At 40.5% G+C, this 15,789-nt stretch overlaps 1 protein-coding gene across 1 annotated transcript in view; it reads right to left on the bottom strand.

Annotated features, from left to right (window-relative positions):
- The window catches only part of LOC100558132 (collagen alpha-1(XXV) chain), a 104,759-nt gene that overhangs the window by 28,862 nt on the left and 60,108 nt on the right, over positions 1-15,789 (bottom strand). The window contains exons 9-33 of the mRNA XM_062970307.1: positions 15,059-15,121; positions 14,905-14,967; positions 14,749-14,811; positions 14,261-14,323; positions 14,106-14,168; positions 13,952-14,014; positions 13,798-13,860; positions 13,644-13,706; positions 13,490-13,552; positions 13,337-13,399; positions 13,182-13,244; positions 13,027-13,089; positions 12,873-12,935; positions 12,728-12,781; positions 12,574-12,636; positions 12,421-12,483; positions 12,268-12,330; positions 12,115-12,177; positions 11,962-12,024; positions 11,811-11,873; positions 6,711-6,755; positions 5,238-5,315; positions 4,468-4,491; positions 941-994; positions 97-141 (exon numbers count right to left, since the gene is read on the bottom strand). Of these exons, the coding sequence (XP_062826377.1) occupies positions 97-141; positions 941-994; positions 4,468-4,491; positions 5,238-5,315; positions 6,711-6,755; positions 11,811-11,873; positions 11,962-12,024; positions 12,115-12,177; positions 12,268-12,330; positions 12,421-12,483; positions 12,574-12,636; positions 12,728-12,781; positions 12,873-12,935; positions 13,027-13,089; positions 13,182-13,244; positions 13,337-13,399; positions 13,490-13,552; positions 13,644-13,706; positions 13,798-13,860; positions 13,952-14,014; positions 14,106-14,168; positions 14,261-14,323; positions 14,749-14,811; positions 14,905-14,967; positions 15,059-15,121 (1,497 nt within the window). The remainder of the gene's footprint in view (positions 1-96; positions 142-940; positions 995-4,467; positions 4,492-5,237; positions 5,316-6,710; positions 6,756-11,810; positions 11,874-11,961; positions 12,025-12,114; positions 12,178-12,267; positions 12,331-12,420; positions 12,484-12,573; positions 12,637-12,727; positions 12,782-12,872; positions 12,936-13,026; positions 13,090-13,181; positions 13,245-13,336; positions 13,400-13,489; positions 13,553-13,643; positions 13,707-13,797; positions 13,861-13,951; positions 14,015-14,105; positions 14,169-14,260; positions 14,324-14,748; positions 14,812-14,904; positions 14,968-15,058; positions 15,122-15,789) is intronic.

Genomic DNA, 15,789 nt, shown 5'->3' with positions numbered 1-15,789 from the left:
CAGATAAGTGGATATAAAATTGCAGCCTTAACAGTCAGCCCCTGCCTATTAAAATGCCATATTATTCAATACTATCACACAGATACTCCTACATACCTTTTCTCCATCTACTCCCGGTGGACCAGGCAACCCAAGTTCACCCTATAGTAAAAATTTTAAAGGCATATATCAGCAAAACAAGGATGTTCCAGATTCAACGTATTAAATCAAATACTATAAAATAAAACTACATTCTTCTTAGTGTTACATACTGAAGGAAATCATAAGTATCCTAAAGTGTACTACGAGTCTTAGCCATTTCAACTAAAAGTATTATTTAAATTGCAATTCTAAACACACGTACATAGAAGTACATCTCACTGAATTTGGTTTATTTCTAAGTAGAAAATAGATTAAAGAATATACTGCCAGGAATCCTCTATTACAGTTTCAAAGGCTCAACCTAGAGTTACACACTTGTGTCTGTTATGTATCCAGAAGCTGCTTATAGAGAGGCACTGTAACTACGGTATTTACACATCCATATCTCCCATGCAAGAAAATGGATTCTGTTCACATTATTAGAGAATTTTCAGTAAAAAAAATTATAAATGGTCCCAGGATTCCATAATTAATAATTACAATATATATTATTATACTAAGCTTGGTAAACTTGAAATGTTGAATTTGCCACACACTACTAAGCTTTCTACTCTGGAGTTTCTCAGAGACATGCCATTAAAAGCAAATTAACACATGAATCAAGACAAAATTAATCTTGTTGGGATTTTATGCCAATATTTATCTGTTTTTTGAACGCATCGAATGTATGCCGATGTTTGTTGGAATCCGTCCTAAGTCCCTTTGGGGAGATAGGGCGGAATAGAAATAAAGTTGTTGTTGTTGTTATTATTGCAGACAAGAACAAATACATTTTGTAAATAAGGCAGTAAAATCCCACCTTCGGTCCAGGAAGTCCTTCGGGACCCGGGGGCCCTTGAGGACCTGGTGGCCCCTGTAAAAAAGGACAATAGATTGTTGGTTAATTGCTATTTTCAGCATAAATGTTTAAATTATTGAAAACCTTTTGGAGATCAATCTGTACCATTTTTTTTTTAAAAAACCCAATGGTACTTCACACAAATTTGTTATGAGGCTGATCCAATTTGCAACGATACAGAGCATCTCTGCAGTGCAAAAGTGTTCAAAAATTATATTTCTTGTTAAGTAAACATGGCTTTGTTAATTCTATGCTACATACATTATCAGATGACAAAAGCATTTTGTTTTACAGCATCTAAAACTCTAGCAAAGGATTACTTACTTTATTACTCCATGGAAGTTTGTTTTCTCCCTTTCTTCATATATCCTATCAGCAACAGTAAGCCCGTACTAATTTGCCAACTATCCTGGTATGATTCTCTCTATCTCACAGAGACCTTTGGATGTAGGCCTTATATTGGTTATTATAAACAGATATTCAACTTGAAAGTGACAATATATTGTCCCTTTGAAAAAGATGCAGACAAATCTATAATTTTCATTTGTAACATTATGTTCCAGGATGATATTTAAAATTAGCATCAGCTTAGAGCTGAATGTCAATCAGAATGTGCTGTGACAGCAACAACTGCAGGTAGTGGGAAGCACTGTGAAAGTACCAACAAGGAAAAGTACGATATACATTTTACAAAACAAGATTCTTCCTTATCTAATGCCTTTCTTCCTCAGCCCTCACAACAAAGGATTGGATCCAGGCTCACTTACGCAATGGAATATGATCCTTCCACTAGAAGGAAACAAACTTCTGGATACAATTCAAACTCCATGTGATTGGTAACAACATGTGATTGGTATTTCCCTCTTGTATAATTGTACTACAAGCAATTTGGACACATGTACAAGAATCCAGAGCTTGGAATGTCACTTTTCAAAATTAATTGGTTGATGTTGAACATTAGAATTGGTTAGATTACTGTGTTGTCATTACTGTTAATAACTAAAATAGATTAATTATGTTCATTGCTTAAGTTGTTTAATTTCAACACAAAATACAGGATTCACAGAGAATGGCATGAGGGTTTTCACTATTGACCCCTATAGGCACATCTTGTTATTAGCTCCTGGCACTTTCCTCAGATAGACTAAAAATCCTGTAATGAGATTGATGATTCACCATTCAAATGCTTTGTTTGTAAAAAGTTAATATGCATTCTTTATTAAAGGCTAGTGTTTGTTTCAGTAAGAGGACAGTGATCCACTGCAAGTGCAGCTACAAATGATTAGCTACACATATCATTCATGGGGTTGCCATAAAACAAAGTCATCTCGACAGCAGCAAGTTGACAACAATATAGATTGGACAATGAATCAAAAGGTGGAGAAATTTTCAATCAGAAATGTTTTGAGTAAGCTACAACTCCCATGATTCTATAGAACTGAACCATGACATCAGTCAAGAAGTGGAAGGTGCTGAACAGACTATGCTCTGGCACTATGAGATGCAAAGCCAACCTTAAGAAATGAGGCCACAAAGTGGAATCCACAACATGCGAGTGTGGAGAAGAGCAAACCACAGACCACCTATTATAATGCAGCCTGAGCCCTGCCACATGCACAATGGAGGACCTTCTTATAGCAACACCAGAGGCACTCCAAGTGGCCAGCTACTGGTCAAAGGACATTTAGTATCATGCCAAGTTTTTAACTTTGTGCTTTTAAATATATTACAACTGGACCCTCGGCTTACTTCTGATATGATAAATAAATAGTCAAGAAGTATAATCTGTAAACATCTGTTCATAAACATTTGTCGTAGACCACAAGTGCTGCATTCAGGGTCCAGGAATCCTTGGTTCAGTTCGTGGCATATTCAGTTTAAAAGATCGATGCATCCTTTAAGTTACTTGTTTGTTTAGATTTTGCACTATAAGACTAATGAAATAAATGACTAATTGGGAATAAGCCCAATTTAATTCAATTGGGCTTATATCTGAGTATAGGATTTTTCACAAGAAAGACACAATTAGGCGAGGGAATGGATTCGCCTGCTGTATTTTTGTGTCAAATACAATCTATGTGTTGTCGGAGGCTTTCATGGCCGGGATCACAGGGTTGTTGTGTGTTTTCCAGGCAGTATGGCCAGAAGTATTCTCTCCTGACATTTCGCCCACATCTATGGCAGGCATCCTCAGATGTTTTGAGGTATATGGAGAAACTAAGCAAGAAACTATCATGCCAGACTACACAGAAAAGTAATTGAAATCCACAAGCATGTGGACAATTTCAACAGAAAGGAGCAAACCATGAAAATGAACAAAATCTGGCTACCAGTATTTTTTTTAAAAAACTCCATAATCAGAACAATAAATAAGGAGCAACACTCTGAAAACAGAAGAATTCCAGACATAAATCAATCAGGGGCAGCTAATAACTCTGAACAAAGGATTTCCCTAGGCTAGGATGTGAGGCTGGGAAGGGCATTTAATGCTAATCAAGGTGATTAAGTACATCATTCACACTGTCCTCCAACAAACAAGAGTTCTTTCCCCCCACCCAGGAACTTCCACAGATATATAAACCTTCCTTGCTTAGTTTCTCCATATACCTCACAACCTCTGGGGATGCCAGTCATAGATATGGGCGAAACGTCAGAAGAGAACAATTCTGGAACATGGCCATACTGCCTGGAAAACACACAACAACCCAAAATCAATCTACTTGTTGGTGTGGCATGCTTGCAATGAAGTTTCTGATGTCCAAACTGTGGGTTGAATGAGGGTTTTCATGCATTTGGGAATCCAGTTGTGTAGAACCTATGGGGAAGCAGCTGTTGACTTGTAAGGTTCACCACTGGAGGCCATGTCTACACACAAACAGTTTGGGGCAGGGACAGCAGTATTTGTGATTTTACAGGTGGAGCAAAGTCATGGCTGTGTGAATCATGAATGAACAATAACCTTTTAACCCTTTATATGAACCCCTAGCAATAAGCCTGGAGCAAAATACTATTTGGGACTATGGAGCTGTTACAAGAGAGGAATGCTTTAATGGCAAAGAAACCCATGCACTAGGGACAGTTTCTTCCACTATCATAAAGCTTGACTTTGCCATGATAGGCAAGGTCATGCCAAACAAAAATCTTTCAATGTTACTGATTCCTAAAAGAGAGCTAAGCATATTCTTGGAACAATGCTTAATGAATTTTCAAAGAAGCAAACTGACTTGTAAGATCAGTAACTGAACTTCAGCTCTAAACAACTGCAAAGCAAAGCAAATAACACATTCATGACTCAGTCTTGACATACATCAGTTATGCTGCAAACAATATAAACTCAATGATTATCAGTCATTATTTTGTTAAGAAAAGCCAAATGTTTGGCAGAACCTTTTATAGCAATCATGGTCCAGAAATCTGAAGCAGAAAAATCACATGCTGGGCCATTCCAACAAACCAATCCAAGCAGGCATCTGGCAGACAGCAATTACCGTCAATTTGGGTTTCCCTGCAGCCTGTTATAAAACAATTAGGGTGGTTTTCAAATGTATTTGGAATTAAACATTTATGGTATTCAAATAATGTGATGTGGAATAAAATGGATTTCAAAATATGTAACTATGTTTCCTGAAATTATTATTACATAATTTAATCTACTGATCTGAAAGAGAAAACTGAGATTCCGCCAATCTGAAATTAACCTACCAATCTGAAAGGGCAAACTGAACCCTGCCCCCCAGTATATATACCAGTTTTGTCACAGTCTTATTCTTTTGTAATCTGAAAACATAATCTATCAGAAAAGAAATACACAGATCTCATATTGAGCAGTTGGACTCGATGTCCCACAAGGCTCCTTCCAAGTCTATCATTCTAGTCTATGAATGTCTGGGTGTAGAAAATTGTGTGTATTAGTATTTGTGTTTCAATGGGGATGCTGGCTGTGTGGCCTGCCTACTGCTTGGGATGAAGTTCCACCCACCTATTACAACATGTGGCCATAAGGACCAAAATGCTTGTGCACCTCTGTCTCACATGCATTTGAAGGGGTTTCATTAGACCATGGAATTCTTCAAAATGAATCCTATTTATGTTCTTCTCAAGTCCATCCTGTTGGCTACTGTGTAAAGCAGATGCTGTCCTTTGCAGATACATCAGATACAGTCTTTTGGACTGATCTAGATGGGTCTTCTCATGTTCTTATAACCTTGTTAAATTGACTTATTTTGATATGAAATAGCATGAATCCATTAAAAGTTACCTTTAGAGCTTCCAAAATCCTGCCATCGTAGTCAATTATGACTGTATCACCTTGTTCTCCTTTTAGGCCTGGAGGCCCCTGGAAAATAGGAAAAAAGCAATGGTGATGTCAGGCATTATATTCTGATTTTTCACATTTCCTAAAACATTTCAATGGTTGAATAACTATACTCTAGAAATTTTCTATCCAATTGAAAGAAATAATATACTACTACTTACACAATTTTCTATAGTTTCCGTAATGACTACTGAAAGCCCTGTTCTCTTGTCTATCATTTGTTTATGACAGACTGGCAGGGATCAGGCACTGGTCCTTTTCAGTGGTGGTGACACAGCCATGCAAATCCTCTCACATGGACCTCCTTCTCCAAGGAAAGTCTCCAAGCTCCTCTCACTGTTTTCAGATGCTTCATAAAACCTCTTTGGTCATCTAACATTTTTCTTGCTCTTTTTCTTTTTGGCTGCCTATCCAATCCAATCCAGTCCAATCTAATCCAATCCATACTTACCTAGAAGTAAGCCCCATTAATTTAAATAGGACCTAATCCTTAATTGAGCTCTTAGTTCCTATTATAAAGTTGAAGAAATCAAATTTACAAGGCATATACGGCAAAATTCCCTGCAACTCTTTGTGTAAAATTTGGCAGGCCTTAACCACTTATAAGGGACTACAGACAGTCTCCAGAATATATCCTATTCTAGCAAATGGGGGAGGGATTATACTCATATTTTCATTTCCAAAAGTAATCAGTGGGATGCAAGATCTTTCAGATTTCTGAACCTTAACTTGGGTTCAAAACTTATATGTAACTGGCAGCCTCAGAGAGGTCAGACACTTTCTAAGGTACTAAATTGGGGTCTTGACCAATTCTTGTTGGCAGTACACACCCAGGTTGTATCCTTCTATTTATGAATGGCCTTTAATTTAGCAGATGTTTCCATTAATAAAAGTGCAGAGGGTGAGAAGAAGCAATTTTAAGCATTTTCTCATTATTCCTTTAGCTTTAAGGAGCCTTTTGTTAATGGAAGCACAGCATTCGCTGAACTTGAGTGTAATTCTTTGGAGACACATGAGCTAGGAAGATAGAGATTAGATATACAACATGCAGCATGAGTTGGGTGAAGTTCAGCCTATATATATATTTATTTCCAATATTTTTATCCCGCCCTTCTCACCCGAAGAGACTCATATCAGCAAATATTTAGCATTCAGACCCTAAGTCTCTCCCTCCCTCCCTCTATATATATATATATACCAAAATTCAAGATTTCCATGAAATAATTGACTTATTCATAATTTTTAGTTTAATGGATGCCATATATAAGGCAGAAAAAATGCAAGGTTTTCTACTATTAATTTGTGCTTTATTGCTATCACACTGTATATCACAATTTATTCTTAACAAACATAAACATGATAAATGTAGTTTAAGTGTATTTCAAAGTACTCAGTGAAAGAAAGTAGAATTCATACCCTCGGCCCGATGTGTCCATCTGCTCCTGCCTCACCAGGTTCACCCTGAAAATAAACAATGCCTATTATTCTATCTAGAATATTAACTTAGAAATAAATATAACGTCTAATTATCTTAAGGAACAAAACATAAGCAGCAGCATCTGTAAGATAAAACAAAATAAACTAGCCAAGTTCATATACAAGACGCCAAAATCTCCTGCAGGCATTGGAACATCCTCCTCTTGTAACATTATACACAAACATAGCTGCAAAAAAGCCGAGCAATTTTAAAACAGGTATGAAATTAAACTGGCAGAGAGGAAAAAATAGCATGACACTTTGGCATCTTGAGGTTGCAAAGCGAGATTGTTGCCATGTTTGAAAGGAAGATAGTTTGGGGAATGCTGAAGCCCAGAGTCTTTCCATTCTATCAAGTACAAAGAAAATCATAACCCATTAAAACGGCGTAAGTTCAAAAAGAACATCAGATTGGATAAACTGAATTTGTATAAGTACAGTACATATTTCTTTCTTTGTTATAAGTTTCTTCCTGGTGGAAATTCAAGAAAAGTCCAATGATGGGTTCTAAAACATCACACCTTAAAATGAAGATAGATATGTAATAAAAAAGAACAGTAGTTCCCTCTTATTTGTACAAATGAACTGACATACATACCACCGAATATTACACTGTTCAAGCCTTATTCTTATCTGCTTCAGCTTGTTTGCTGCAACTCAATAATTTTCCCTCATCCAGTCCCAGCAGATTACTTGGAAAATAACAAAGGAGTGCTTTTTTCTCGGTTTAGTTGCAAAGTAGATTTCTTGATGTGGCTGGAGAAGGCACAGTTGAATTATTTTGCATTACATTTGTATTTCTTCTTTAGCAATAGTAGGAAATGGAAAGCAAGCCTCATCTTCTTATAGTAAAGCAACACTCAGGACCAAATTATAGCTGTGATCTTGAATCAGTCAGTGTATTGACACAGGTGGAATTATGATGTGCCTCCCCGTTCAATCTGTCCAGGGGCCTCATCTTTTAACTGCCACACCTGTTGGATGACATCAGTCTCCTGCATCTAGTTTGGTTTTGCTTACCTGGATAATCTAATATGGTTATCCAATCCACGGCCCATGAACTATGACTACAGCCCAACACAAAATCGTAAATGTACGTTAAATATTATGTGATTTTTTTGAGTAACCTGTTTGCACAGTTCTCGAGCATGAACTTCGTAAATGACAACAGAATGGAATGGAATAATCAGAGTATTACATCCACAAATATCACGATAAACAGTTTATTCAGAACATCTGTTCAACAATTTTAAAAGACCATCTGAATAGGGCAGTACAAAATTAGGATTATTATGAAGTGACATTTTTTGCTTATCTGTGGTGGTGGATGTCACAAAAATTATGTACAGACCTTTTTTTTTTGCTCATCAGCTGTCGTTAATGTCAGTGTATTCTATGTGTGGTCCAAGACAAATCATCTTTTTTCAATGTTCAACCACCAGGCCAACTAGGCAGTTGCCTATGGCGCCATCTTGTTGGGGGCGCCATCGAGGCAACTCCTGTCTCCTGCGGCCTGCCTCTGCTGCCGCGCCTCCCTCCGCAAGGAAGGAACCGAGGTCGCCGCTTTGGCCGTTCTTGCCAGGAATGCGTTCGGGGCTTTGCAGAGCAGAGAAGCCACCGAACGCCTTCCTGGCAAGGCCGCCTCGCCAGGAAGGCGTTCGGTGGTTTGGGGAGCAGAGAAGTGCTGCTTCTCTGCTCCCCAAAGTGGTGACTTCGCAAGGAAGGCCTCGCCAGGAAGGCATTCGGGGCTTTAGGGAGCAGAGAAGCGCCAAACGCCTTCCTGGCGAGATCGAAGGTGTTCACCGCTTTGCCTCGCCAGGAAGGCGTTCAGGGCTTTGCAGAGCAGAGAAGTGCCACTTCTCTGCTCCCCAGCCCGCCAAACGTCTTCCTGGCGAAGTCTTCCTGGCAAGACCTCACTAGCAAGGCTTCGCCAGGAAGGCCTCGCCAGGAAGCGAGGCCTTCCTGGTGAGGCCTTCCCCTTCTGCACAGCGCTCTGGTGAGCACCGGGCAACCGCGTGCTCATGGTGCCCGTGCTGGGCCTTGCCCGGTGCCCGCGCTGGGAGGTGCCCAGTGCCCGCGCCGGCAGGTGCCCGCGCCAGCAGGTGCCCGGTGCCCGTGCCGGCGGGTGCCTGGTGCCCAGTACCCATGCCGGGAGGTGCCCGATGTCCGTGGGGCTATCTGGATTATCTATTTCCCTGTTCAATGTTTGGTGCTAAATTCGCAAATATAGTAATTCCTATATAACATTACCATGTATTGAACTGCTTTTTCTGTTGATTTGTTATAAAACATGATGTTTTGGTGCTTAATTTGTAAAATCTTAATGTAATTTGTTGTTTAATGGGCTTGTCCTTAATCCTTCCTTATTATCCAACATTTTCACTTATCCAACACTTTTATTTTTCAGTGATTGGTTTGGGGGGGGGGGGGCGCCAAAATTCTGTTTGCCTACACTTGAAAAATACCTAGGGCCGGCTTTGCCTGTAGCCAGGATTTTGTTTTGGGAGGGGCTGGGATTTTGGTTCGGGGGGAGGGCTGAGTCTGAGCGGGAGAGGGTCTACCCTAGCAAACCTTTTGTATTGTTATCCCAATACCCCCATGCATATGGGATATATTGAGCATGATGATCAGATCATGATATGAATAAACATAACAGTTTAAATCATAAATGTAAGACCTTCTCGCGGACCACCCTGAGAATTTCGGGGGGGGGGGGGGCTGAAGCCCCTCAAGCCACCCCCCCCCCCGGCTACATGCCTGGTCTGACATGCAGCAGAATGGCTTTAGCCAATTCAGGTTGAGCTCTCGAGTTCCTTGGAAGCTTGCAGCATGTACATGATGACACAGAAGAAACTAATTAAAAATAAAGTTTTTGAAAAATATTCATGCAAAATAAGTATTTTAAATCTCAACTTTATTTGGGTAATGTTACATCAAGGTTTATATGCCAAAGAAAGACCTTGTTTTTGTTTGTCTTCAAGTAATTTCTTGTTTATCTTCAAGTCATATTCCAACCTTAAAGTGAACCTATCACAGGGTCTTCTTGGCAGATTTTGTTCAGGGCTTCTTTTTTTGATCTGGACTTCTGATGAGGCTGAGAGTGTGATTTGCGAAAGGCACCCAGTGGCTTTTCATGGCCTAGTGAGGAGTTGAATCCCAGTCTCCCGGAGTCCTAAGCCAACAATTAGTCCGCTACACCACATTAGATCTCTTAGAAGACCTTATATTCTAAAAAATAATTCTGAAGAGGTTAACATTTCCAAATGACAAATTGTCAAAACACAATCAAATTATCCTCCCCCTCCTTCTTCTTCTGTGTTTGTCCTGCTTGATGGCAGGGTCAATTTTACTGGTTTGTTGGTGCGATTTCACCTGGTCATGCGCCTGGTCAGGGCATATGCCAGCAGTATTCAGATAGTTGTGCAACATGTCCAGCCAGCATTGCTTCACTCATCCCTTTGGTCTCTTGCCAGGCACTTCTAAATCAAGAGCAATCTTGTAAATGGACTTGGCTTCACCTCGGAGAGTATGACCACACCATCTGAAGTGTGATTCTCATAGTTTGTTCGCAGTTGCCAGATGTCCTAGTTGCAGATGTGGTCAAGGCGTGTGACACCAGCTGCAAATTGTAGCATCCTCATCTCCATAACAACAATGTTGCTGGCCAAGATTCGGATCGATATATTGCAGCAAGCCTTATGACAGTTTGATAGATATTTGCTTTTTGATGATTGGGCATCTTCTTATCTCAGAGTACATTGCTACTGAGCACAATTTCATTCATGTGGAGACTTCGTCAAAAAAGTTGTCACCTGAAGTTATCAATCAATCTATCAATTGAATAACATACATGTATGTACATATAGAAAATGGAAGTCATAGCATGTTTTATTTTATCATTTATTTTTTCCCTTATATGACAACCTAAGAGATAAGATTTCTGATTCAATTAACATGTTTCTACATTAATTGGCTGTTAGATTCTGTTGACTGTTCTGCATATTGTTACATCCTGTTGATTCTGTACTTAATGTCAGTATCTTATTTTTACTCTTACAATAACATTTGCCCTACACTGTTATGAGCTATGGCTATAAATTGTAAACCATAAATTAGAAGCAAAAAATGATGAGAATGTTCTTCCTTGTACTTAATTTTATTTTTCTTTGTTGTAATTGATATGAAGGAGTTTATGTGCTGTGTCATAGCATCCAAACAAAACATGGAATGCGCCAAGCTTCTAAATCACTAGGCTTTGGAGATACTGCACTAGCAGAGAAAATGCTGCCATGAAATCCACACATGTGCCTATTGCAGCCAAAGCTCATTCCATCGCCATCCTTACAAGTGAAATTCCTAGTGCACACAGTTCTCAAACCACGCAAGCTGCCTTGCACTATAAAACAAACTTTTTACACAGACAATAAGGGACAAGCTGTCCCACCAATTCAATATGAAACTGCATTTCATATGAACTTGAGCTTCACCACTGCCTAATAACCATGCAACATTCCTGATGGAACCCCTTTGCAAGGGCAAAGGCACATTTGGAGTGTCACAACGTGGAGAAGCAGAGACCAATAGCAAGAAAGCAATCTAGCACATCATCTCCCCAAACAGTTCTCTGCTCCACCACCCCTCCTAACATGGCTTTTCTGTAACAAACATTGCCATATGGATTCTATTTCACTCATTTGAGAGAAAATGCACATGATTTTTTTTTACTATCCAGTCTTTGACAGAAAGAGAATCTTCCTGGGAGATATTTTAGCTACAAATGTCCCCTGCAAATTCTGTTAGGTGTAAGAGCCCATCACGTGAGGCAAAAAGTGTTTTCTCATGCACATATGAAGCTTTGTAAGGTGGGGTGGAGGCTGGAATGGCCTGGTTATATTTTTATTCTGACTGATCTGTCCCTTTCTAAGCATTGCTTAACTACTTTAGTTCTCTCTTGCAATGTGTGAGAGAACAGAAAGAGAATGCTCCATTTCCAAGCAAAGCGTATGCTAGCCTTACACTCTGCTTTCATGCACTGCTTACCTTTGACCCTGGTAGCCCATCTATGCATTTTTCTCCTACTGCACCAATACTTCCTGGTTCTCCCTGTAATGTTTGAAATAGTACAATGGAAAACTCTATTCTCAGCCAGTGCGAATGCTAATCTTACTGGTCCTTTCCATGGGTGGCTTACCTTGGGCCCTGGTAGCCCATCTAAGCCTTTTTCTCCCTTAGGGCCAATGCTTCCAGGTTCTCCCTGAAATGTTTTAAAGAGATACAATGGGAAACCCTCCGTTTCTGAGCAGTTTCTATGCAAACTTAATAATTTCACCCATGAACTGCTTACCTGTGACCCAGGTAGCCCATCAATGCCCCTTTCTCCCATTGGGCCAACACTTCCTGGTTCTCCCTGAAATGTTTGGAAGAGAGGCAATGGCAAATCCTCAGTGTTTAAGCAGGACATGGGTCAAATTTATGATCCTTCCCATGTGCTGCTTACCTTTGATCCTGGTAACCCATCCATTCCCTTTTCTCCCGGTGGGCCAATGCTTCCTGGTTCTCCCTGGAGTGTTTGAATAGTTACATGGGCAAACAATCAGATCCCAAGGAGGACTCGTTATAACTTTATAATAAGTTCTCATGCTCTGCTTACCTTTGGCCCTGGTAGCCCATCTATAAATTTCTCTCCCACTCTGCCACTATCTCCTGGTTCTCCCTGAAATGTTTTAAACAGAGGCAATAGGCAATCCTTCGTTTATAAGCAGGGCATGTGCAATTGTAGTTCCTTTTTCTATTCACTGCTTACCTTTGGTCCAGGAAGCCCATCTATGCCTTTTTCTCCCATTGGGCCAATGCCCCCTGGTTCTCCCTGAAATGTTTGGAAAAGAGGCAATGGAAAACTCTCTTTCTATGAGCAGGGCATAGGTTTATCTTATGGCTCCTTCCCATACACTGCTTACCTTTGGCCCAGGTAGCCCATCCATGCCCTTTTCTCCCACTGGGCCAGGTTCTCCCTGGAGCATTTGAAAGAGTTGCAAGAGAACATTTTCAGTTTCTAAGCAGGGCATGGGATAACCTTACTATTGTTGCCCATGTGCTGCTTACCCTTGGGCCTGGTAGGCCATCCATGCCATTTTCTCCCACTGGGCCAATGCTTCCTGCTTCTCCCTGGAGCATTTAAAAGCATTATAAGAGAATATGCTCAGTTTCTAAGCAGGACATGGACTAAACTTATTATTAGTTCCCATGTGCCGCTTACCTTTGGCCCTGGTAACCCCGCTAGGCCTCTCTGTCCCACTCGGCCCATGCTCCCTCGTTTTCCCTGTGGTGTTTGAAAAAGGACCAATGAAAGTTTCTCAGTTTTGAAGCAGGGTTATGTGCTAACCTTACAATCCTTTCCTACGTGCTGCTTACCTTTGCCCCCGGTAGCCCATCTATGCCTTTTTCTCCTGCTGGGCCAATCTTTCCTGGTTCTCCCTAAATTGTTTGAAAGAGTTGCAAAGGAAAACTCTCAGATGATCTTTAAGGACATGTTCTGACCTTACATTTCTTTCCCATGCATTGTTTACCTTTGGCCCTTGAAGCCCTTCTATACCTCTCACACCCACTGGGCCAATGCTTCCTTGCTTGCCCTGTGTTGTTTTAAGGAGGTACAATGAAAAACTATTAGGTTTTAAGTAGGACATGGGCTCTCTTTTGATACTGTCTCATGCATTGCTTACCTTTGGCCCTGGTAACCCATCTAAGCCCTTTTCTCCCATAGGACCAACATTTCCTGGTTCTCCCTAGAGCATTGGAAAGAGTTGTAATGGACAAATATCAGTGTGCAAGCAGGGCATGTTCTAACTTTATAGCACCTTCCCATGCTCTGCTTACCTTTGGCCCTGGTAGCCCATCTATACCTCTCTCCCCAACTGGGCCAATGCTTCCTTGATTGCCCTGTGTCGTATTAAGGAGGTATAATAGAAAACTATTAGTTTTCAAGTAGGACATAGGCTATCCTTTTGACACTTTCTCATGCATTGCTTACCTTTGGCCCTGGTAACCCATCTAAGCCTTTTTCTCCCATAGGACCAACATTTCCTGGTTCTCCCTAGAGCATTGGAAAGAGTTGTAATGGACATCTATCAGTGTGCAAGCAGGGCATGTTCTAACTTTATAGCACCTTCCCATGCTCTGCTTACCTTTGGCCCTGGTAGCCCATCTATACCTCTCTCCCCAACTGGGCCAATGCTTCCTTGATTTCCCTGTGTCGTATTAAGGAGGTATAATAGAAAACTATTAGTTTTCAAGTAGGACATAGGCTATCCTTTTGACACTTTCTTATGCATTGCTTACCTTTGGCCCTGGTAACCCATCTAAGCCTTTTTCTCCCAGTGGGCCAACACTTCCTGGTTCTCCCTGGAGTGTTTGAAAAGAGTTGCAAGGGACAACTATCAGTGTACAAGCAGGGCATGTTCTAACCTTATCACACCTTTCCATGCTCTGCTTACCTTTGGCCCTGGTAGCCCATCTATACCTCTCTCCCCCATTGGGCCAATACTTCCTGGTTCTCCCTGCAGTGTTTGAAAGAGGTGCATAAAAAAATCCTTAGGTTTTTAAAGTAGGAAATGTGGCAGATATTTCTTTACTGTATTACTGTATCCAAAACATTTTATGTCATCCATCACCTACTATGATAATCAAGGATGTGGTGTGAAACATGCAAATCAAAACACAATAAAATACAAAAGTAAACTATTCCATACTGATTTAAATGCCTGGGTAAAGAACAATGTCTTAACATGATGTCTTAAAGTAGATACCATAGACGAAACAGATAAATTAGATCTTCTAAACCTGTGGAGCTCCAAGTGGAAATATTTACCTTTGTAATGCTATAATGTACACTCAGTAAAAAAAGGTTTTTAAAAATCGACTTAACAGAAAATCTTAAATCAGAACACCATTACTTTTACTGAATTTTTCAGGTACCACTTACCTTTGGCCCAGGTAGCCCATCTATACCTTTTTCTCCCATTGGGCCAATATTTCCTGGTTCTCCCTGAAATGTTTGAGAGAGGTGCAATGGAAAAGTCATGGTTTCTAAGCAGGGCATGGGTGAATCATACTATGCTTTTTCCCATGCGCTGCTTACCTTTGACCCTTGTAACCCATCAGGGCCTCTCTTCCCCACGGGGCCAATGCTTCCCTGGTTTCCCTGAAGTGTTTGAAAGAGGAGCAACAGGAAGTTCTCAGTTTATCAATAGGAAATCCACCAGTCTTATTTTGATATTCATTAGGATGCGTACCTTTGGCCCTGGCAGCCCCTCCATGCCTTTCTCTCCTGTAGGACCAATGCTTCCTTGTTCTCCCTGAAATGAATGCAAAATTGAAAGGAACACAATGTTACAGGGAACATGTAGGCAAGGATCTTGTTACATTAATTTATTGAATTTATATCCTGTCTTTCTCTCAAAGCAAGATCTAAGGTGGCCCACAATTATGACCTTGTAACTGTTTTGCATTTACATTTACACTGCCACCATCAAAAATCTATCTTAAAAGCCAGACAGTTGTACTGAATAGAGGTGTTTTATGGTGCCAATGAGAGGGCCACTGAAGATTGATGTTCTAGTTCCCTCTCTCCAGTGAGCGGCAGTGTGACAAAAATTACAACATGCAGGGATCCTTGATTCTGTTTGTCCCATTGCTGCTCACTGGCAAGAAGTGGCGGGATGTGTCATCCTTCTGTGTCCTACTTGCCACAGAACTTTCACTTGATATGGCTGCTTGGGTTTTAAGGTGAAGTTTTAGGGAATTGTATCAGGAGGCAGAATATGGTTATGACATTGTAGCTATGGCTACACAGAATCTCAGTCATAACTTGCTATTTCCCCATATCAGCTTGCTCATGCTGTCTCTCCATCCTGACACATTAGCAGATACATTTGATGAGGACACAGAAGAATGCCTTCTTGAGGCTATGGAATTCTTACCAAGGCAAACTAGTCTTTACTCCACCCTGCTGCTTTTCTACTTG

The sequence above is a fragment of the Anolis carolinensis genome, chromosome 2 (genome assembly GCF_035594765.1).
Source record: "Anolis carolinensis isolate JA03-04 chromosome 2, rAnoCar3.1.pri, whole genome shotgun sequence".
Lineage (NCBI taxonomy): Eukaryota > Metazoa > Chordata > Lepidosauria > Squamata > Dactyloidae > Anolis > Anolis carolinensis.
The sequence above is the reverse complement of the archived record's forward strand: the minus strand, read 5'-3'. Positions and strand labels throughout refer to the sequence as shown.